The sequence below is a fragment of the Phacochoerus africanus genome, chromosome 1 (assembly GCF_016906955.1).
Source record: "Phacochoerus africanus isolate WHEZ1 chromosome 1, ROS_Pafr_v1, whole genome shotgun sequence".
In the NCBI taxonomy this organism is placed as follows: domain Eukaryota; kingdom Metazoa; phylum Chordata; class Mammalia; order Artiodactyla; family Suidae; genus Phacochoerus; species Phacochoerus africanus.
The window spans coordinates 286,099,625-286,121,390 of NC_062544.1; the positions used below are offsets into that span (position 1 = coordinate 286,099,625).

Genomic DNA, 21,766 nt, shown 5'->3' on the forward strand with positions numbered 1-21,766 from the left:
TCGGCGTCCCCGCGCCCAGGCCCAAGGGTCTCCCGGGTCAGAAAGAACAACCCGCCTGCGCCTGGCGGCTCTTCCCGGGGGCGTGGCTTCGAGGCGCGGCGCGGGGAGGCGGCCCGGTTGCGCGCGCAGGACCTCGGATGTGTGCGCGCGCAGCGGCCGCTGCCCCGCCCCTCCCCGTCCCTGCTTGTGATTGGCCTCCTCCTTCAAGGGGGCGGGCCTCCACGCGTCAGTCCGAGGCGACCTCCGCCCTCCCGGCGCAGCTCCCGGCGGGCGCGTAGGAGTCACAGCCATGGCGGCCTCGCTTCTGCTGCGGCAAGGACGGGCCAGGGCGCTGAAGGTAAAGAGGTGCCGAGCCGGCGGCCGGGAGCCCGTGGAGCGCCGGGGCGAGCCTGCGGCCCTGACGGTCACTCCAGCCGTCCCGGGACGCCCTGACCTTGCTTCCCTGGCCGAGGAGAGGGCGCTGGGTGCGGGGAATGGGGGGCCGGGCCCGGGGCGTGGCCTGGGTCATTGGAGCCTCCGGTGTGCTGTCCAGGCCACGGACAGGTGTGGGGCTGCAGAGGTCCCGCCCCGATCAGCGTTAGAACCGTTGAGGACAGTGTCTTTATTGCTTATTTAACTCGAGAGGAAATGAGGGAATTTTCAGGCGCTTGGTTGACCGGGTAGCTTACTTGGCAGCCACAAGAGGGACTAGGCTGGTCCTTTTTTTTTGGTATTTTTAGGGCCAATCCCGCGGCATATGGAGGTTCCCAGGCTAGGGGTCCAGTCGGAGCTGTAGCCGCCGGCCTACGCCAGAGCCACAGCAACGCGGGATCTGAGCCGCGTCTGCGACCTACACCTCAGCTCAGGGCCACGCCGGATCCTTAGCCCACTGAGCGAGGCCAGGGATGGAACCTGCATCCTCATGGATACCAGTGAGATTCGTTTCCACTGCGGCAGGACAGGAACTCTAGGCTGGTCTTTGGAAAAAGAAAGGCTTCCTTTCTCCATGTAGAAAAAGCCAAGTCCCCTTCACTCTGTTTAAAATTAGAAGGGGCTCTTGTTACAAAAGCAAAAGCTAATGGTTGCAAAATCAAGTGCAAAAGGTGGACGACATCTCTTGTCCGAGAGTCCACTACTTACCCTACTCACTTAGTTTTTTTAGCTGTCATGTAAACATATACACACATGCTTCTGTCATAAGCATAAGAAGCAAATGTTTCACCTTCACCTGTGTGCTGTAAGCGCCTCTGCTCTGTGTCCAGCAGTGGAACAGGACCCAGCACACAGAAGGCCTTGGTAAATATGTGCTGAGTGAGTTAATGTGCTATGCAATGTTTTCCACTTACCATAGATGGTAGACAGTGTTGAAACCACTGCTATTCATCTACCTTGTTTTTAATGGGTAGATAGTGCTTCTATTTAAGCACAGGAAAACATTTTACAAAATGAATCGGTATTTTGTAGGTCGGTAGTTATTTGGAGATTACAAAAAAGTGTGCTCAGGTAAAAGTCTGGTTGGAAAAATACCCAGCTGTTAGCAGCGACAGTCCTTGAACTCCGGTGTTTTTTTTCTTGCAGCCTTTTTTTGTGTTTTCCGAAATTTCCATAATGCACATAGATTATGAAAATTGTAATAACCATTAGAAATACGCCCTATGAATGCAAGGCACGTATATGTTGTCGTAATATAGTGTTCGTGTTGTAATAACGGTTGGCATATTTCTCAAGTGTCTGTGTGCGTTCCATCGTTTTGACAGACGGTGCTCCTAGAAGGAGGAGTATTTCGCGGACTCGCTCCTGCAGTTTCTCTCTCTGCAGAATCAGGAAGGAATGAAAAGGAACGGCCACCGAATCCCAAGAAGCAAAGTCCACCAAAAAGTAAGATTCTGATGGTCGTCATAAGGGAGAGAGAATGCAGAGTAAAGAATCAGCTTCCCAAGCATGAAAAGGAGTTTTACTTGCTACCTAATTTGACTCTTCATTCCCAGCAGGGTCCAGATTATAACCAGACCTAAGATCTGCAATAGATTTTAGACCCAACACAGCAGTAACGTAACCGTAACCATCTTTGATGCATCATGTAGCCCTGTTTTGGTTCTGTCTGTGTTTTCTTTTTTCTTTTTAACTTTTCTTTTTTGTCTTTTTAGGGCTGCACCCACGGCATATGGAGGTTCCCAGGCTAGGGGTCTAATCGGAGTTGTAGCCTACGCCACAGCCACAGCAACGCCAGATCCTTAACCCATGGAGCGAGGCCAGGCATTGAACCTGCAGCCTCATGGTTCCTAGCCAGATTCGTTTCTGCTGCGCCACGTCGGGAACTCCTCTGTCCGTATTTTCTAAGTGCCAAACTCCAGTGTAGCAACGGGAGGCAGGGTATAAAGCCTCTGGCATTTGGTGGCCCTGACCTGGTCCCATCCTGGCCTGAGGGAGCCGTGACCCCCCTTGTTTTTCTTCCCTGCTTGTGACTTTGGTCGGTGTCAGGCTCAGCTGTGGTCTCCCAGGCTTTGCTTGGCCCCAGTCCACGATCGCGGGGGGCCTTTGTGGCTGCAGGCTCCGGTCCAGAGCAGAGGCCCCCCCACCGTGACGCACTTTGATGAAGCCTGTTCCAACCAGTTTCCAGCTCTTCCCACAGTCACATTGACTTTTATCCCTAGTTTTTGACGTTTTATCCTGAATCCTCGTGGAAGGAAAACAGGAAACGCAACAGTCCATTTTAGCTACTTCTGGGCCTTTTCTCCTCGCTGCTCGGTACCAGTAGCTGATGGTGCTGCAGGTCCATTGCCTTTAGTCCTAATTGCGAAAGCTCAGTCACCTCTTAAGGTACGTACGTAACACGTACAGTCTCTGCAAATCTTTGACCAGCTGGGGTTTAGAAGGGTAACTTGAGTTTGTCTTATTTTCATCAAAATGTCATTTCCTCAATTTGATCATTTGCAAGGGTGTGGATGCTTTTCGTCTCTCCAGCTGCACACGAAGAGTGGGTAGGTTATGAAATACTGCTGCGTTGTTGAGTGAGCCGGCCTCCGACTGCCTCTCACATCCCCTCAGCCTTGGCTGAGGAAACGCACCCTCCCCGTGGTGTCTGTGTGTCCATCCACCAGAGGCCTGAATTTAACAGCAGCATTGTCGTATTCTCTCCTGTGCTTGCTGCATTTTTTTTTTTTTTTTTGTCTTTTGGCCATTTCCTGGGCTGCTCCCGTGGCACATGGAGGTTCCCAGGCTAGGGGTCCAATCGGAGCTGTAGCCGCCGGCCTGCACCAGAGCCACAGCAACGCGGGATCCCAGCTGTGTCTGCAACCTACACCACAGCTCACGGCAACGCCAGATCCTTAGCCCACTGAGTGAGGCCAGGGATCGAACCCGCAACCTCATGGTTCCTAGTCGGATTCGTTAACCACTGCACCACGACGGGAACTCCTGAATCACCCTTTTAGAAACGTGCTATATATGAGGAGAAATGGAGCACTTAGCCTCTGATGGTGTGAACGCAACACTGAGCGAGGAACTGGCCTTGGGCTCACACAGCCGCTCCCTCTGGACTCGGCTGGGCCCTGCCGGCCTCTGAGCCCCTTCGTGCTGAGTGGGGTCAGCCTGCCAGTCTTGCTGGGTGGGTGTGAGATGCGGCACCTGGGCTGCTGTCTGCGTGTGCTGTCAGGTGGGCGGCACTACACTGTCTGTAATGCACATGACATTTGTGTCTCATAATTTAAAAGAGAATTCTAACCCCTGCATGAAGAGAAAGGAATAGTGCCTCTGAGTCCCTGTGTGTGGGTCTGGGTGTTTCCCCCCAAGTGTCAGCGATCAGGGAGCAAGGCACAGAAGCTGGGGGCCTGCCAGGGGCACATTAGCACATGAAACCCCTGGTGCCCTCCTGCGCAGCCGCCTGGCTCGCCTGCATTGATGGTCCAGTGAATTCAGTCACGAGGCTGAGTTTTACAACAATCAGTAATAACTGAATAACTGCTGTGTCACTGTTTTTTCTGTCTTTTTAGGGCTGCACCCATGACACATGGAGGTTCCCAGGCTAGGGGTCAGATTGGAGCTGCAGCTGCTGTCCTACACCACAGCCACAGCAGCACAGGATCCGAGCCTCGTCTGACCTCCACCACAGCTCACAGCAACGCCGGGTCCTTAAGCCGCTGAGCGAGGCCGGGGATCGGACCCTTGTCCTCCCAGGTGTCAGCTGGGTTCATTACCACTAAGCCGTGACAGGAGCTTCCTGTGTCACTTTTTACAGAATCTGTTGGGAAGCCGAAATTCATCAAGTCCCCACTTCAGTAAGTGAGGAATCTCCGGAAATAGGTATTCAATGTATTTAATTCTAACTGGCATTTCTCAGGCCTGTTTTCCGTACTCCTTGTTATGTCATCTGGGTCTGGTCCCCGCAACCCCATCGGTGGGGACAGTGAGTATCCCTGAGTCATAGATAAGAAAGTGGGGGAGGGGGAGCTCTTGAGCGGCCCCGGGTCACGCAGATGTGGTTGCTGGAGTCTGGACTTGAACCCAGGCAGCAAGGCCCCACAGTCCATACTTACAGTCAATATACTGTCTTGCTCCTGGGAAAAAAAATCTCAATTCTCGTGTGTTCATTAAAACAAAAATAAAACCCAAATACTAATAGTCAGGCTCACCTTAAAAGAGTCTTCGTGACCATGTGACCAGCGTCTCTTCCTTCACGTCTTTTTGAAACACGCCTTTCTGAATGTGCTTTGCCTGAAGCTAGTCTTGTGGCTCAAGGCCGAGGTGTGGGAGGAGGGCTGCCGCCCTGTTCAAACCCAAGGTCAGGCTGCTTTCAGCAGGGCTACTGGGACGTTGACGGTTCAACAGGCAGAAAAGAAGGTCAGGAAACTTAAGGGTTTTTGTCTTTTTGGCCGCATCTGCACCCACCCCCGAGGCACGTGGACGTTCCCAGGCCAGGGGATCCGTCTGCAGCAGTGGCCGCTGTGCCACGGCGGGAACTCCTTGAAGTTCTATTTTCGGAGGAGGTAGAGAAGCAGTAGAGACCTCTGCTGTCAGTAGTGTTGATGGACCTTTATTTCTGTGGGTCGCGAGTGCTTCTCTGAGGGTTAGAAGCAGCTCTGAGAGCCCCCATCCTGTGCTGGGAGGTGCGTTCCCCTGGCTCGTCCTGTTGAGGTAGCTTCCTGGTTTCATACATGTGTCTTTCAAGGACAGTCTGTCCACACGGAGTGTACAGGCCTCCGTCCTAGGCAGACCCAGGAGGCTTCCTGGAGAGAAACCGGTGACGTCCCACCTGGATTCACAGTGAGGGCCGTTGTCCCTCTGCGCGGTGGCCTGTCTCCGGGTGACACTGTCCTGCACTGTTGAATGCAGATGGGGACCCACACTGGCACGTTGGCCCAGGGTTGCTGGTGGCAGCTGCAGATCATCGTGGGCAAAGCTTCCCTCTGAGTCCCAGGACGCCACGCCTGTGCTGAGTGGGTCAGAGGGTGGCCCTGGATAAAAAACGTTCCTGTAGTTTATTTTAATAACCTTTCCGTGGGATTCCCCCAATAACTAAGCCTGAATAAAAGATACTTGAAAGCATTTTTACTTCATGTGGTAGATAAGACTATTCTTTTCAAACACAATTTCATTTGAAATTTTCAATAGGTGATAAATCAACATATATATATATATATTTTTTTGGGGGGGGGGTCTTTTTAGGGCCGTACCTGCAGCATATGGAAGTTCCCAGGCTATGGGTTGACTCGGAGCCGCAGCTGCTGGCCTACACCACAGCCACAGCAGCAGCAACACCAGATCGGAGCCACATCTGTGACCTCATAGCAATGCCAGATCCTTAAGCCTCTGAGCAAGGCCACGGATCGAACCCGAGTCCTCATGGCTCCTAGTTGGGTTCTTATCACTGAACCACAGTGGGAACTCCAACCCATATAATTTTTTTTTCCCAACCTATAATATTTTTATAACTTATTTAAAATGTAAAAACCTCCATAAGAGTTCCCACTCTGACACAGTGAGTTAAGAATCAAGGGAGTTCCCGTCGTAGTGCAGTGGTTAACGAATCTGACTAGGAACCATGAGGTTGAGGGTTCGGTCCCTGCCCTTGCTCAGTGGGTTAAGGATCCGGCGTTGCCGTGAGCTGTGGTGTAGGTTGCAGACGCGGCTCGGATCCCGCGTTGCTGTGGCTCTGGTGTAGGCCGGTGGCTACAGCTCCAATTGGACCCCTAGCCTGGGAACCTCCATATGCCGCGGGAGCGGCCCAAGAAATGGCAAAAAGACAAAAAAAAAAAAAAAAGAATCCAGCTGCAGCCGCTCAGATCACAGCAGAGGTGCAGGTTTGACCCTGGATCCAGTGCAGTTCGTTAAAGGATTTGGCATTGCCACAGTCTTGGTGTAGTTTACAGCTGTGGCTTGGATTCACTTCCTGGCCCGGGGACCTTCCATGTGCTGTGGGGGTTGGGCATTAAAAAGTAAAAATCTCCACAGTAAATTTTAGAACATTGAGGTGTTATAATTTTTTCTCTTTAAAGCCGTCTGTCTAAATAAGCCTTTGTTTTAAGTTAATTTTTCACCTTGGAAAACTCATGCTCAGTACAGAAGCGGATTAATGAGACAGGTGAGCGGGCCAGCAGGGTTTGGAGGCCAGCACGTCTTGTACATTGTGTATAAGAATTTCTGAGCCGTATCCAATGTGTTTAGAAGGACAGAGAGAGGGAGAGTTCCAGTGCCTATGCATGCCTTGTGTTTCACATGATGCTGGAGCTGCGAGCTGCTTCTGCCGTCAGAATGCAGATTCTGGGATGGCACACAGCCGCAGAATCAGACAGGGAGTGGAGGTGACAGAGGAGGTGGTGAGGACGGGCCGATGGTTTTACAGTCACCCACTGCTTTAGCTGTCCAGTCGTATCCTCTTACACTGCCCAGTAACCTCTCTCTGGCCCGTTTCTCTTTTTTAAACCTTTTTTTGTTGGGGGGCGGGCACACCCAAGGCAAGTGGAAGTTCCTGGGCCAGGGGTCAAACCCAAGCCATGGATGCCACCTGTACCACAGCTGTGGCAATGCCAGATCCTTAACCCATTGCACCACAAGAGAACTCCCTCTCTGGCCCATTTCTAATTTGGGGTTATTCCTTAGTTTCCTTTGATCATTTTCTATCATTCTGTTGTAGATCTATAAGCTCCCTATGCTCAGAAAACAAAATTTTTTTTGGATGCCAATAATGTTATAAAGTTAGGCATACATTTTTTTTTCCACTTTAAAGAAGTCATTTACATTTTAGTGTAAAATAGACTCCTAGACATGAAAATAAAGACTCTAGCTTTAGAATTTGCTCATCTGTAATGTATTTCTTAAAGTTTTGCTTTTAGATTTGAAAAGTAATTTTATTTTATAAAAACCCCTCCTGGGAGCTCCCGCTGTGGCTCAGTGGGATTGGTGGCATCTTGGGAGCGCTGGGATGTGGGTTGGATCCCCAGCCTGACAGTGGGTTAAGGATCCGCAGTGCTGAAGCTGCAGCATAGTTCACAGCTGCGGCTCAGATCTGATCCCTGGCCCGGGAACTCCATATGCCTTGGGGTGGCTAAAAAAATAAATTAAATTCTTACATTAAAACAAACAAAAAACCCATCCTATGTTTTTCTTCTAATCTGCATGGTTAAAAAAGGTGTACCACCTGAGAAAACGGAGTGAAATTAGCTCTAATGCGTGTACTGTGGGATTTCATTCTTTTTTGTAACTAACCCGACAAAATCTAAGTCTTCTGTTAGCACTTTCCTAGAATGCTTTAAAACTCCTCGTGTCCAGTGGTGTGTATATGATAGCAAACTACTTTAGACTTTTTGGTCTTGTCATGCTTTCTCATGGCAGAAAAAAAATCCCCAAATGACATGATTTTGAAGGATTTTCTTCCTTTCAGGGCGGCCTGTCTGAACCACGTCATCCTCCACCTCGTCCCGTCCCCCCCCCCCCCCGCTCTAAGGCTCGTGTGTATTTTCCCCGCGTCACACCACAATCTCGTCTGTACCTTTGCTTTGCTCGTTTGTTCAGAGAGTTCAGGTTCATCCGGTGGGGGTACCTTTTAAGTATTTGAGATATACCAGTATGTTTAGGGATTTAAGAACGTACACATTTCTGGAGTTCCCATTGTGGCTCAGCGGAAATGAATCTGACTAGTATCCATGAGGACGCAGGTTCGATCCCTGGCCTCAGTGGGTTAAGGGTCCGGGTTGCCGTGAGCTGTGGGGTAGGTCGCAGGTGTGTCTCAGGTCTGGCGTTGCTGGGGCTGTGGTGTAGGACGGTGGCCACAGCAACCGATTCGACCCCTGGCCTGGGAGCCTCCATGTCGTGAATGTGGCCCTGCATTCTTTGTAAAGTGTCTTTACAAAAAAACGGAAAGCATACATTTCTAAACCTTCATCGTTGGAAAATGTCTTTATATTGTAGTCTACTTTAAATTTAGATGGAATAGTAGTTTAAAAATAACTGTCAGGTGCTCCATCATGACTCAGCAGTCACAAACCCAACTAGTATCCATGAGGACGTAGGTTCGATCCCTGGCCTTGCTTAGTGGGTCGGGGAGCTGGCTTTGCTGTGAGCTGTGGGGTAGGTGGCAGACTCAGCTCGGATCTGGCGTTGCTGTGGCTGTGCTGCAGGCTGGCACCTGCAGCTCTGATTCGATCCCTAGCCTGGAAGCTTCCATATGCCATGGATGTGGCCCTAAAAGACCAAAATAATAATAATAATAATTATCAAGAAACCCTCACTGTGAAGGATGGCGACAAGGTTGTTACTTCTGTTGGTAAAAATCTCGTTTAAAAAACTTCTCAGCTACCAAGGAAGCCACGGACGTCTCTTCACTGTTCTTCTCTCGCTGGGCTGGCTCTCACTCGGGCGTGGGTGTCCGCGGAGCGGTTCCTGACTTGATTGTGTCCAAGGTGTTATCAGCAACAAGCTGATACGTAACGAGGTGTCTGTGACCTTGATGCACTTACACTGTTTTTCTGACTATTAAAAATGATATTCCTCTTTATGCCGTTTCCTAGATGTAGTGGCGGCACAGGAGGGGGGCACGCCGCTGGCCACCCCGGCAGCCCCTGAACTGTCCCAGCTGCTGTCCTCACCCACGTCCCCCCCAGCGGCTGCGAGGCCAGGTGGGACGCTCGCTCCCCCCAACCCCAGTGACAGCACACTGTTCACGGACCGAGGGCGTCCCAGGTTCCCGTCGAGAAAGACTTTGGTAGAGTTTCCTCGGAAAGTCGTGTCTCCGTTCAGCCAGCAGGGCTCGGATTCAGCAACCACGCAGGCGAGCAGGGGCCGGGCAGGGGACGCGACCTCTTCCTCCTCGTCCTCCAGCTCCTCGGACTCCGAGTCCGACGACGAGGAGGGTGACGGCTCGGAAGCTGTTCGTCCAGTTAAGAGCACAAGCCCGGGAGGGTCTCCCAAAGCAGAGGCCCCCCGCTCCTCGGCAGGGGGAGCCCCCCAAACAGGCGTCCCAGCAGAAGCGAGGCCAGGCCCCCAGCAGCCACATCCAGACCTCGCCGCTGCAGAGAGGCCCCGCCAGGCCAAGGGGAAGGGGGGCTCTGGAGCACCGGAGGACAGAAGGGCCCCCAAACCCACAGCACCCGGGTCACGAGGAGGCCCAGGGGCCGCCAGGCAAAGTGAGAAGCCATCGCAGAAAATACCCAGATCAGAGGAAGCAGATGCCAAAAGCCAGAAGCCACCTGAAGTTAAAACAAGCTTACCTGACCCCACAAAATCAGGATTATCCACAGCCCCCAGGGGCGGCCCAGCATCCGCGGAGCCGGCAGCAACCCTGGCGGGGGCCCGGCTGCCGGCCACTCCTCTCGAGACTGGAGAGGGCCCTCTTGGGGAGCGGGTCCCGGAGCCTGGCGGGCAGGTGGCCTCTCCCCTCTTCAGCAGAGCGCCCTTGGGAAGGCAGGCGGCAGAGGGCGTCGCGGAGGCCAAGGGAGAGCTTCTGGAAGGTCGGCCTCTTGTACAGGGTCCGAAGGCCGTCCCTGACGGGCAGGACGAGGGCGCTGAGAAGAGGGCGCTGAGGCCCGAGGAGGAGGCTGGCATCACTGGAGACGCAGCACCCGGGACGGCAGGCCGGGACGCCACACAGGGTACATGGACGTGCGCGCGAGACCCTCTCGTCCTAGGGGGTTGGGCTCAGGAGCCGCGGGGCAGAGGGACGTGCTGGGGTCCTGTGACGGCTGCAGGCCCGCCGCCCTCAGAGGGCGGAGGGTGTCTCTTACCAGTGTACACACCGCCACCCCAAATCCCGAGACGGGGACGGCGAGTTTCTCGTGGGAGCGCGTGCCCCTGGCTCTCCCGACTCTGCCCCGCCCGGTGCGGTGTTGGAAAACTGGCAGCTTAGCATCGCCATCCTTCGCTTTGGAGGGTGTCCGTTTTCTTTCTTTCTTTCTTTCTTTCTCTCTTTCTTTTTTTTGTCTTTTTAGGGCCGCACCCGCGGCATATGGAGGCTACAGCTGCCGGCCTGTGTCACAGCCACAGCCACGCAGGATCTGAGCTGTGCCTGCAACCTACACCGCAGCTCACGGCAACGCCGGATCCTTAACCCACCGAGCGAGGCCAGGGATCGAACCTATGTCCTCACGGATGCCAGTCGGGTTCGTTACTGCTGGGCCACGACGGGAACTCCCGAGGGTGTCTTAAGTGCTCGTTTTTGAACCTGCAGCGCATCTTACTGAGTCGGGGGGCTGCTGCTGGCTCCCCCAGCTGAGGAGCGGTGCTCCCAGCCGCCGTGGTGGCCCTCCGCGAGCTAGCTGGGCATCTCCGTCTTTCCTGAGGGGCGGCTGTGTGTTAGGGGTTCAAGCCTCCACCTGCCTGGGTCTGATTTACCTGAGGGGCGCAGCCGCTGCTTGCGTTTCCTGCACAGAATTTTGATGAAGGGCTTTTTATGCTGCCGTAAATTTTTAAAGGGAAACTGGTTCTTCCTGTTGCTACCATTTCCTTCCACGTTGACTTTTTGTATAAAATCGAGCGCCCTTCAGGTGGATCCTGGCAGAGCAGTGAGAGGCCTGCAGCGGTAGGACCTGTGGCTCTGGAAGCGCTTCGGCAGCGAGCCGCGCTCCCGCCTGTGTGCGCCTCCTGCCTGTCTGGGGCCCCTCACCTGCGCTGCGTTGCCTGTAGTTACTGTCAGTGGTCTCGGGACGCTGACGGGACTTGGGCGTCTTCTTCCCTTCCATCCTCTCCCCCTTTCATAAATATGCAAAGTGCCAGCGCCTGCCAGCCTTCTTGGGACACCAGGACCTGCTCTCTTGATGCACCTGTTGTAGTCCGTCGGCTGTAAATTTGAGAGTGATGCCAGAACCTTCAGGATGCTACCACAGCGGGGGTAGAGTTTTCAGGTCACTCTACTTTTTGAAAACAACCCAACTCTCATTTTTCATGGTTGGGTTATTTTTCCAAAATTCTTCTTGCTTAAGAGGCTAAAGATCCTGCCCCGAGCGTGGCGCACTTGCAGGGGCGGTGTCTGCGGGTGGGTGGACGCCAGCTCCCCCCACCAGCCGCCCAGCCCTGCCTTCCGAGGGATTGGCTCTTGCTGAGTGTTTTCTAAACCCTCGTCTTCCTGCTTCAGTCTCCACCCTCCCCACACCCACTGTAGGGCGTCTGCTTTGGCGTCTTCCTCTGCTCCGTTGAGACTGGGGAGATGTCGCTTTGTTCAATGAGACGTCACGTGGTTGCATACCACTAAAAAAGTGAAAAATGAAGCTTTCGGTGCGTTCAGATCATGGGCAACTGCATTGTGAGTGAGGGGAGGGAGTCCCCGTGGCCGAAGGTGGGGTCTGCGTGCCCCTCCCGCCTCCACCCAGCCCGCCCCCGTCCCGTGGGCTTGCTCAGGCCACGCTGCAGGGGAGCTGGGAGCTTCTGCCCCGTCCACACACGGAGTTTGAAGGTTACCAATTGTGCATGTGTGACCGCAAAATTATAAATTGAGAGGAGTTCCCCTCGTGGCTCAGCGGAAACAAATCCGACTAGTATCCGTGAGGCCAGAGGTTCAATTCCTGGCCTCACTCAGTGGGTTAAGGATCCGGTATTGCTGTGGCTGTGGTGTAGGCCGGTAGCTGTAGCTCTGATTTGACCCCTAGCCTGGGAACCTCCATACGCTGTGGGTATGGCCCTAAAAAGTAAAAAAAAACTTACAAATTAAGTGTAGTTGTTGCTGTAATTGTTTCCTAATTAAAATTATGTTAAGCTACAGGAAAAAAAATTGCCAATTGTGTAGGTGTGTGGATTTTAATTTTTTCCGCTTAGAGAAATAAGACTAAGTTAGAATTTCTTAGTCTATGAATCTAGTCTACCAACAACTTCTTCAGAAGAAGTTCAACAACAAAAACTACACCTGTCATTTCCAGCTGCCCTTCACGTGGCGTCGCTCTCACCGACACCGCTGGGCTTTGCCCACTTCTCTTGGCTTTAGAGACTTGGGTGCTCCGTTAGTTTCCCTTTTTAAGTTTTTCTCCTGTAAATGGTTGAGAAGCAGATTTTTCATAGACCTGCTTTTTTCCTCCACCTGCAGATGACCTGAAAGCCCCTCCACAACGGTTCTGGGCATTTTCAAAATCCTGGGCGGCTGTAGGTGTTAGGGCGCCTTGTGGGAAGTCTCCCGTTTCTTCTGTCCTCAGGGCTGATGTGCGTTTTAGTATCAATTCTCTGCTGATTTGTTTGCCTTCTCAGACTGCTATTGCTTCATGGGCTTTTCTGAGTAGACAGTGTATTCATTCCAAGTGGGGCTTATGAAGAACTGTGCTGGGGGGGGTGTGTGTGTGCTGTGAGCGCGCGCGCGTGCGTGAAGACTTAACCAGAAGCGCCCTCCTTGGGGGTCCTCACGGCCTTGTGTCCCCCGCAGAGCCCACGCCAGCTGCCGTGGCCGCCGAGCCATTCGACAACAGCACGTACAGGAACCTGCAGCATCATGAGTACAGCACGTACACCTTCCTTGACCTGAACGTGGAGCTCTCCAAGTTCCGCATGCCTCAGCCCTCCTCGGGACGGCAGTCCCCCCGCCACTGAGCACCCGGCCTAGGGTCTCCTCTCCTGCCGTCCAGCATCCTTGCCTGGGACAATAAAATCTGCACAGCAGTCACGGCCTGTGTCCTTGTGTCCCTTCCACACCGAGTGCAGGGAGCGGTGAGCTAGCCACGCTCCTGCTGGGCCCTTAGGTGTGTGGGGAAACGTTTGCGCACAGGGAGCCCTTCTTTGGTCACAGAGCAGGACTCAGTGGGCAGGCCCACAAAATCAGGCTCGCGGGTGCTTCCCGAGGTGGGATTCCTGCTGCTGAGAGCGCCCTGCGGGTGTCGGTCTGCTTTACCGGCAGGTGCTCGTGCGCGGTGCTCGCTTGTGACTTGTAGACCTAGTGCTTGATCCATTGGACATGGGGGTTTAACCACCGCGTTGCAAAGAAATGAGCTCAGAGCCTCTTGGAATCAGCAAAGGCATCTGTTGTGGCCTTGGGGTGGGGCTGCGGGAGCAGCCGCTGGGTCCCTGTGGCTGACGGGCGGCCCGTGTCAGCCGGGTGGGTTCGCATCCCTCGGGTGAGGACGTGACTCCAGCCCGGGCGGGTGCGGTGTGAGCGGGCTCCCATGTGTCGCCCGGGGTCTGTGCGCCAGGCCCACGTGTCGAAGAGGTGACCGTCCACTGTGGGGAAGGAGCACACCCAGGGCACGGCACCCCTCGCCTGGGGCCGCACGGTCCCCTAGAAGGCCCTCCGCAGCCGCGGGCTCTCGCGGCCTGCCTGTGGATGGTCCCTGACATGCAGAGCTTCCTTCACTGCCCGCGCTTGGCCTCTCTTCAGTTTACGGGAAACGGAACAGGGCGTTGTACCGAGGCCTCGCGCCTCCGGAAGCCTGCGCTTCTTAGAAGGCGTCCAGGTACGGGCCCCGAGGCAGAAAGCGAGCTGCGATCATCTGCCCAGGTCCTGCCACCGCCTAGGAGCCTCGCAGGTACGTTTCATCCGTCACAGCACAAAGCCCCCGTCACCAAAACGGGAAAGAGCAAGACGACTCAGACGCACTCTGCCAACCCAGCCACGGTCCACGCCGAGCGCGTCTCCCTGGCGGTGGCGGCTTTGGCTCGATGTGACCATGTGACGTACATCGAGCTTTGTCCTGCCAGGGTTTTTCATCTGGTAGCGGGCTTCCCAGCCTGGGACCCACTGCACCCATGGCGTGTGGGGTGCGTGGAGGACGATGGAGTGAAACCACAGGCGGCTTTCCCTGTGCTCTTGGTGCCATGGAGAGTTGTTCTTTTTACATACAAGTAAGCCCAGGTGTGTTTTCTTTCTGCTGCACCCGAGGTGTATGTAAGTTCCTGGGCGAGGGGTTGAATCCGAGCCGCCCCTGTGGTGGTGCGGGATTCTTAACCCACTTTGCTGGGCTGGGGATTGAACCTGTACTGCCCCAGAGACAGTAGAGGGTCCCCAGCCTGCCCTGCCACAGCGGGAACTCCGAGTCTGAGTGTATTTCAGTTTGAGTGAAGTTGTCCTGTGGAACCAGGGCCACTGGTGCCCCTTGCGGCCTCCCTGCGGGGTGGGTGACCCCCCTGCCCGCCCCCCCAGAGTCCACAATGCACAGCACCAGGCCTGGCTCCGACCTGGACCCGTCCTGGCGAGTGGCTCCCCGGTTCTCTGTCTGGTGGCAACACACCGTTACCGGCCCAGCGCAGCTTTGGGGACTTGGGTGATCTCCCACGTTCTCTTTGCAAGGGCGCTGCCGGAAACGTGCATGACTGGAGGTCAGTGTGCGGTGTGTGTTGATTGCTTAAGCTGCGTGTCTAGAAGCCGGGCCGAGGCATCGCATGTGAGTCATGAACATACCTCGTGCGCCAGATTTTAAACCAGCTGAATGTGTGCGTGTTAAGGTAATTACCTCCTTTTTAACCTTTCCCATCAGGCCACCTGAGCTCCGGCCTCTCCCAGACCTGGTCCTCTCACACCCGATACGGCAAAGGCCCGTGGCTGCAGGGCTGTGCGGGGCCCCAGGCTCAGCCTGGCAGTGAGTCTCACCTTGAGAGTCTCACGGGCAGCCGCTTTTAGTAACTGGGAATCAGCACATTATCCTGTGGCTTTTCCAGCTCTGCGTCCAAGCCGGCACTTGGTTTTTGGTGGCTTCCATCCTGCCTGTCTCCCAGGGGCTCCACAGCCTCTCCCCGCCCCCCATCGCTGTCTCCCCCGCCTTGTCCCCCTCCCCCGTGTAGGAAGCACTCAAAGGTTTGTAAGATGAGTCAGCCGATCCCACGGGCACGCCACCTGCGGGAGGCTGTGGGAGGCTGCGGGAGGCGGGACCCCTGCAGACCCTTCCGTCCCGTGAGAGCAGGGTGGCTGGGGTGGCACGCTTTTCCCCAGGTGGCCGAGGGTAGATATGTTTGCCTTTGCCACGTACAGCCTGTGTGGCTCACTCGTTCTTTGGTTTCAACCCTTTAGAATGTTTACAGAACCAGCCTTGCTGTGGGCTTTTACCAAAAGAGGCAGAGAGCAGGGCTTGTCTGAGGCCCCGCATTATGCAGCCACCCCCGGTGTTAGGGCACCACCGCTGCCACCGAATTCAGCGAAAGGCTGGCCAGGTGGTGCCCTTCGGGGCTCAGCACCCCGTCCCCCGCCTTCTCGCCCTGCCCTCCTTCCCCTCGCCTCCTCCAGCCTGGGTTCCAGAAGGATCGAGAAGAAGGCTGGAGTCACAGTTCACAGCCGAAGGGGTGCGCTGTTGCCGGGTCTCCTGCTGCCAGGCCTGCTGGCAGCATCGGTCTGCACGTCCGCTCTCTGCCGGCCTGGCCGGGGCCTTGGGTTCAAAGGCGGTTAAGGCTGCGGGCCTCTCCTGGGTTCGTGGCCTGGGAAAGGAGGCGCGGGGGCGGGGGTGCAGGTCACATGGGGCCTCAGAACAGGAGCAGAGGTGGGAAGAGGGGAGGCTGGGTGTCCGTCGGAGCAGCCTTGGGGGCAGCGCCTCTCCCGAATGATGGAGGCGCCCAGGGATTCAGCCCTGCAGGTGGAGCTGCGGAGGGAGCCCTGGGGGGCCCGAGGCCCCAGGGTGGGTACGTAACAAGACATGGGCGCTGAGGCAGCACTCGGCTTGGCGTTGCCAGCGGGAAGGACTGGGGGCTGAATCGTGAAGACAAGCTCTGTGTGGGTCACCTCCACCTGCCACAGCAAAATAGAGCAGCCCGAATGGCCAAACCGCAGGCAAGACTCCTGGCAGTTCTGGGGCTGGGCGTGCAGGGTCGAGGTACTGGCTGAGCCTTCGTGCACTGGGAGCCCCTTCCTGGCTCGAACACGCCTGCCCTCCCTGTGTCCTTGTATGGCGAGGAGTGTCTCTTCTGATATGGACACGAATCCCATCTTGGGGGTCCCCCCACGTGGCCCCTCAACCCTCATTTCCTCCCATAGGCTCCACCTCCAGAGCCATTGTGTGGTGGGTTAGGGCCTCACCCTGCACGCCTGGAAGGCTCCGAGACGGACCACAGCACGCTCTGCCCTCGAGGAAAATTTAACCCTCTGGTTTTATAAAAAACAAAAAAAACCCCAAATGAAAAAAGCTGGTAATTTATTTCAAATATTCTGACAAAAAGTGAGGAAAGGGGTAGACTGCACAGATGATGAAAAAAGAACGGGAAAATGCTGCTAATTGCTGATGTGGTGCCGGGCCTGTGGAAGCTCATGATTTTCGTCTCTCACTCATCAAGGCCTTGGGAAGATTCATCATAAAAAGACTTCCTTGTTCTCGCTGTGGCGCAACAGGTTACGGATTAGGCGTTGTCTGTCCTGAGGCTTGAAAACCAGTGTCTTCTGGAAAAAGCATATTTTTCTGAAGTTTAGCCACAACTTTTTTTCAGTTCAATATCTTTTCATCTGTTAGCATTTAATAATTGAATGCCTTTTATTTTTGAAAGCATCAGATGAGTTCTTTTGTGTCGAACAGTTTCTTGTACAGAAAAGACTTTTAAAATTAATATTAAATTTTTATTTTTTATTTTATTTTATTGCTTTTTTAGGGCCACACCCATGGCACATTGAAGTTCCCAGGCTGGGGGTCTGATCAGAGCTGCAGCTGCCGGCCTACACCACAGCCACAGCCGCAGACACGCCAGATCCTTAACCCACTGAGCGAGGCCAGGGATCAAACTCAACCTCATGGTTCCTAGTTGCCGAGACCAGCTCAGCAGGTTGGGGCTGAAGAACGGGGGCTGTGAAACTTACGGAAGAAAGTTAACTTAAAACAAGACACAGAGACACTTCTCTTAAGCAAAGGTGGCAGCCGGGGGACTCAAGGTCTCAGGGACCCAGAGCGCCGCCTCAAGAAACCACACTGCTTTTGTCGTGGTCTTGAGGATGACGTCATGTGAGGAGGGGGTTGCAGGTGCAGGAGAGAGGGGGTTTTAAGTCATTTTAACAGTCCCATGGCCGGGTGCTGATGAAGCTTTCACTCTGACCTTTAGGCATGGAGCAGTCGTTAGCATTTGAGGAAGCTTGGCCTCAGCTCTCTCAGCGCAGCATCTAGAGAATCACCACTGTGCTTCTGCAGTCCGCCTGCCTGTTTGCAGCAACCCGGCGCGCCTAGCTTTGCACCTGGGTTCTTCCCTGCTAACGCATATGCAGCTAAGGACCCCTCATAAACTCCTTGGGGCCATGGGGCTCCTCTTTTAGTCTTAAGAGGACGCATCACGCTGTGCAGACGGCGGCGTGCCCATCTGCACAGGTCCGGCCTGCCCAGGCCAGCGCGTCAAGTCCTCATTCAGCCGACCCCGTGAATAACGGGTGCCTTCAGGTCTTTGTGCCCAAGCAGAAGTCCTTCACCAGCACTGCGACTGTCTTCCAGCAGGAAGATGGGGCAAAGGAAAGCAGGACAGGATGGCGTTTCCAGCAAAGAGGCTGAGAAAAGAGGGTAGAGACACGTCTCGCGACACCTAGTCAGATTCATTTCCCACGACGGGAACTCACAAAATTAATATTAAATTTTTAAAAAATTATCTTAAATTTAAACAAACATTGTGTTTTTTGAAAAAAATTAAAGCTTTTTAAAAATAGTGTTCTGGGAGTTCTTGTCGTGGCTCAGGGGTCATGAACCCGACTGGCATCCGTGAGGACACAGGTTCGACCCCTGGCCTCGCTCAGAGGTGTTGCCGTGAACTGTGGTGTAGTTCACATATGTGGCTCAGATTTTGCCTTGTTGTGGTGCAGACCGGCAGTTACAGCTTCAATTCTACCCCTCGCCTAGGAACATCCATATGCCATGGGTGCAGCCCTGAAAAGACAGTAATAATAATAATAGTAAGAATATTCTGGAGTTCCCACGTGGCTCAGTGCGTAAAGAATCCGACTAGTATTCATGAGGTTGCGGGTTCAATCCGCGGCCTTGCTCAGTAGGTTAAGGATCCCACATTGCCGTGGCTGTGGTGTAGGCTGGCAGCTGCAGCTCCAGTTTGACCCCTGGCCCAGAAAATTCCATATGCTGCAGGTGCAGCCCTAAAAAGAAAAAAAAAGCATTCAGTTGAAATTGGCACAATATTGTAAATCAACTATTCTTTAACAAAAAATAAATAATTAAGAAAATAACATTCAGGAGTTCCTGCCATTAGTCAGTGGGTGAAGAATCTGACTGCAGTGGCTCAGGTCATGCAGAGATATGGGTTCGATCACTGGCCTGGTGCAGGGGGTTGAAGGACCTGGCGTTGCCGCAGCTTCAGGGTTGCTTACAGCTGTGGCTCCGAGTCAGTTCCTGGCCCAGGAACTTCCATATGCCATGGGTGCAGCCATAAAACTTAAAAAATAAAATAAAAATAATATGCAATGTTAATATGAATCTAACTTTTCTTAAAGCATTTTTTATAAGTGTTACTAACCTACTTATAAAGTACAATTTTAACAAATACATCTGAACTGGAGTTCTCATTGTGGCACAGCGGAAACAAATCCAACTAGGAACCATGAAGTTTCAGGTTCCATCCTTAGCCTCGATAAGTGGGTTAAGGATCTGGCATTGCCATGAGCTGTGGTGTAGGTTGCAGACGCGGCTCAGATCTGGCGTTGCTGTGGCTGTGGCGGAGGCCGGCAGCTGTAGCTCCGATTGGACCCGTAGCCTGGGATCCTCCATGTGCTGTGGGTGTGGCCCTAAAAGGACAAAAAGACCAAAAAAAAAAGTCTAAAGTTATAAAGTTAAATTTTACTGAATATGCCTTTCTTAAAGAGATGTATTAAAACTTTTTTATTAGTTTCTATATCCAAGAATGACTCTTACTTAAGATTAGAGGAGGTTCAATGAAAATTAACCCCCCTCCAAAAGAGAGAGACAAAGCATAAACCACTCTTGAGGGTGGATTCGGGTTTGTGGGACCTGAAGCTTAGAAAAACTGGAGAGCTTTCAAAATAAGAATAATGCAGAGTTATGAATTCAAAATTAGGTATGGGAGTTCCTGTCGTGGCTCAGTGGTTAATGAATCCAACTGGGAACCATGAGGTTCCGGGTTCGATCCCTGGCCTTGCTCAGTGGGTTAAGGATCCAGTGTTGCCGTGAGCTGTGGTGTGGGTCGCAGATGTGGCTTGGATCCCACGTTGCTGTGGCTGTGGCGTAGGCCTGTGGCGACGGCTCCGATTTGACCCTGAGCCTGGGAACCTCCACATGCCGCATGTGCAGACCTAAAAAGACAAAAGGCAAAAAAAGAAAAAAAAATTAGGTATGAACGTGAATACGATTTAAAATGAGAAAAAATAGCTTATAAAATTTAAAATTTGTAAGATACCGTACACCTCACAAAATGCAGAAAAATACCACGGTATATTGATTAACTGCTTGGCACACCTCTGTGCTGCAGGTAGTTAAGAAAAAAATAATTTTTGGTTCCATCCATTTGATTGTTTCTTCGCACGGCAATTTCACAGCACTCTTTTGAAGGAATGTGAAGATAATTCGGTCTTTCCTCCTGCGGGTTGATCAAAATGTTTTTGCTTGTTTGGATACATAAAAAATGTGACCGCACACGGATAGCCTTGCTGCTTACAGTTGGGTTTAAGGTTAGGGTGCGCTCTGCTTCAGCACAGGTGTCGCGAGACGTGTCTCTACCCTCTTTTCTCAGCCTCTTTGCTGGAAACGCCATCCTGTCCTGCTTTCCTTTGCCCCATCTTCCTGCTGGAAGACAGTCGCAGTGCTGGTGAAGGACTTCTGCTTGGGCACAAAGACCTGAAGGCACCCGTTATTCACGGGGTCGGCTGAATGAGGACTTGACGCGCTGGCCTGGGCAGGCCGGACCTGTGCAGATGGGCACGCCGCCGTCTGCACAGCGTGATGCGTCCTCTTAAGACTAAAAGAGGAGCCCCATGGCCCCAAGGGGTTTATGAGGGGTCCTTAGCTGCATATGCGTTAGCAGGGAAGAACCCAGGTGCAAAGCTAGGCGCGCCGGGTTGCTGCAAACAGGCAGGCGGACTGCAGAAGCACAGTGGTGATTCTCTAGATGCTGCGCTGAGAGAGCTGAGGCCAAGCTTCCTCAAATGCTAACGACTGCTCCATGCCTAAAGGTCAGAGTGAAAGCTTCATCAGCACCCGGCCATGGGACTGTTAAAATGACTTAAAAACCCCTCTCTCCTGCACCTGCAACCCCCTCCTCACATGACATCATCCTCAAGACCACGACAAAAGCAGTGTGGTTTCTTGAGGCGGCGCTCTGGGTCCCTGAGACCTTGAGTCCCCCGGCTGCCACCTTTGCTTAAGAGAAGTGTCTCTGTGTCTTGTTTTAAGTTAACTTTCTTCCGTAAGTTTCACAGCCCCCGTTCTTCAGCCCCAACCTGCTGAGCTGGTCTTGGTACACAGGAATTCTGACAATTTAATTTCACATGATTCCCATCAGAAAAGAGAAGGTAGGCAGAGATCCCACTGTGGTGCAGCCAGTTAAAGATCTGGTGTCGGAGTTCCCATCGTGGCTCAGTGGAAACGAGTCCGACTAGGAACCATGAGGTTGCAGGTTCGATCCCAGGTCTCGCTCAGTGGGTTTAGGATCTGGTGTTGCAGCTGTGGTGTAGGTGGCAGGTGCGGCTCAGATTCAACCCCCAGCCTGGGAACTTCCATATGCCATGGGGGGGGCGGGGGGCTGAGAAAAGAAACAAAAAAAGAAAGTGAGAGAAACACGAGCTTGTGCTTGCCTGTGCTGTGTCCCCAAGCCCTTTGTCCCGGGTCAGTTCGCAGGGGAACCAAATCCTCTGATAGGATTTCTCATGTAAGACCTGCCACCGTCAGCTTCCCCTCCCTGCACGCCTCCTCCCTCACCTACCTCTGCTGCCAGCCTCCCTGGACGTGGTCAGGGCTCAAGGGCATTTGTGGTCACCGGTCACCGCGTGTTTGCGGCCACGTGGTAGGTTCTCATGTTCACGTCGTGTCTGAAGTCATGCAACAGGTTCAAGGGCAGGTCCCTGGTCCTGTGACGGCCCGTGTCCATGAGGCCTCCCCATCAGCCGCCTGGCGGGTCCTGCCCAGGAGCCCAGCCCACCGCGCCCGGGAGCTCGGCGGCTCGGGACTCAGTGTGAGCCCACAGACAGGTCTCAGTTCCCCAGCCTGAGTGTGCCCGCCACCACTCTGAGCCACCGGGAGGGCACTGGAGGGCAGCGAGGCTGTGTCTTGGGTGTTTGTGGCCAAACACCTTCCTTTTGCATCTCTGACCCCACCTGACCCCATGAAGCCCCGGCTGCCCCCCCGGGGGGGGGGGGCCTGAGGCCTGTCCCCTTGGCGACAGGGTACAGCCGCTTCTGGGGCTGGGGAGCGTCCAGTGTGCGTCGTGCCTTGATGGTGACCAAATACGTCTTCACGCTGAAAGCCAGCGCCCCTGTCAT

At 53.8% G+C, this 21,766-nt stretch overlaps 1 protein-coding gene across 2 annotated transcripts; it reads left to right on the forward strand.

Moving 5' to 3' along the window:
- Positions 1-220: 220 nt before the first annotated feature.
- Positions 221-13,051, forward strand: NDUFV3 (NADH:ubiquinone oxidoreductase subunit V3). Of its 2 annotated transcripts, XM_047797363.1 has the most exons (4): positions 221-337; positions 1,737-1,857; positions 8,985-10,064; positions 12,815-13,051. In XM_047797363.1, the coding sequence occupies exons 1-4, from the start codon at positions 290-292 to the stop codon at positions 12,976-12,978; spliced, it is 1,413 nt and encodes a 470-aa protein (XP_047653319.1). In that variant the 5' UTR covers positions 221-289; the 3' UTR covers positions 12,979-13,051. The 2 variants fall into 2 exon arrangements, with proteins under 2 accessions (XP_047653319.1, XP_047653329.1); XM_047797373.1 differs by lacking the exon at positions 8,985-10,064.
- The last annotated feature ends 8,715 nt before the right edge of the window (positions 13,052-21,766 follow it).

Coding starts and splice junctions, on each gene's coding strand:
- NDUFV3 (XM_047797363.1), top strand. CDS start 290: ATGGCGGCCTCGCTTCTGCTGCGGCAAGGACGGGCCAGGGCGCTGAAG. Junction 1,858..8,984: donor GAAGCAAAGTCCACCAAAAA/GTAAGATTCTGA, acceptor GCCGTTTCCTAG/ATGTAGTGGCGGCACAGGAG. Junction 10,065..12,814: donor AGGCCGGGACGCCACACAGG/GTACATGGACGT, acceptor TGTCCCCCGCAG/AGCCCACGCCAGCTGCCGTG.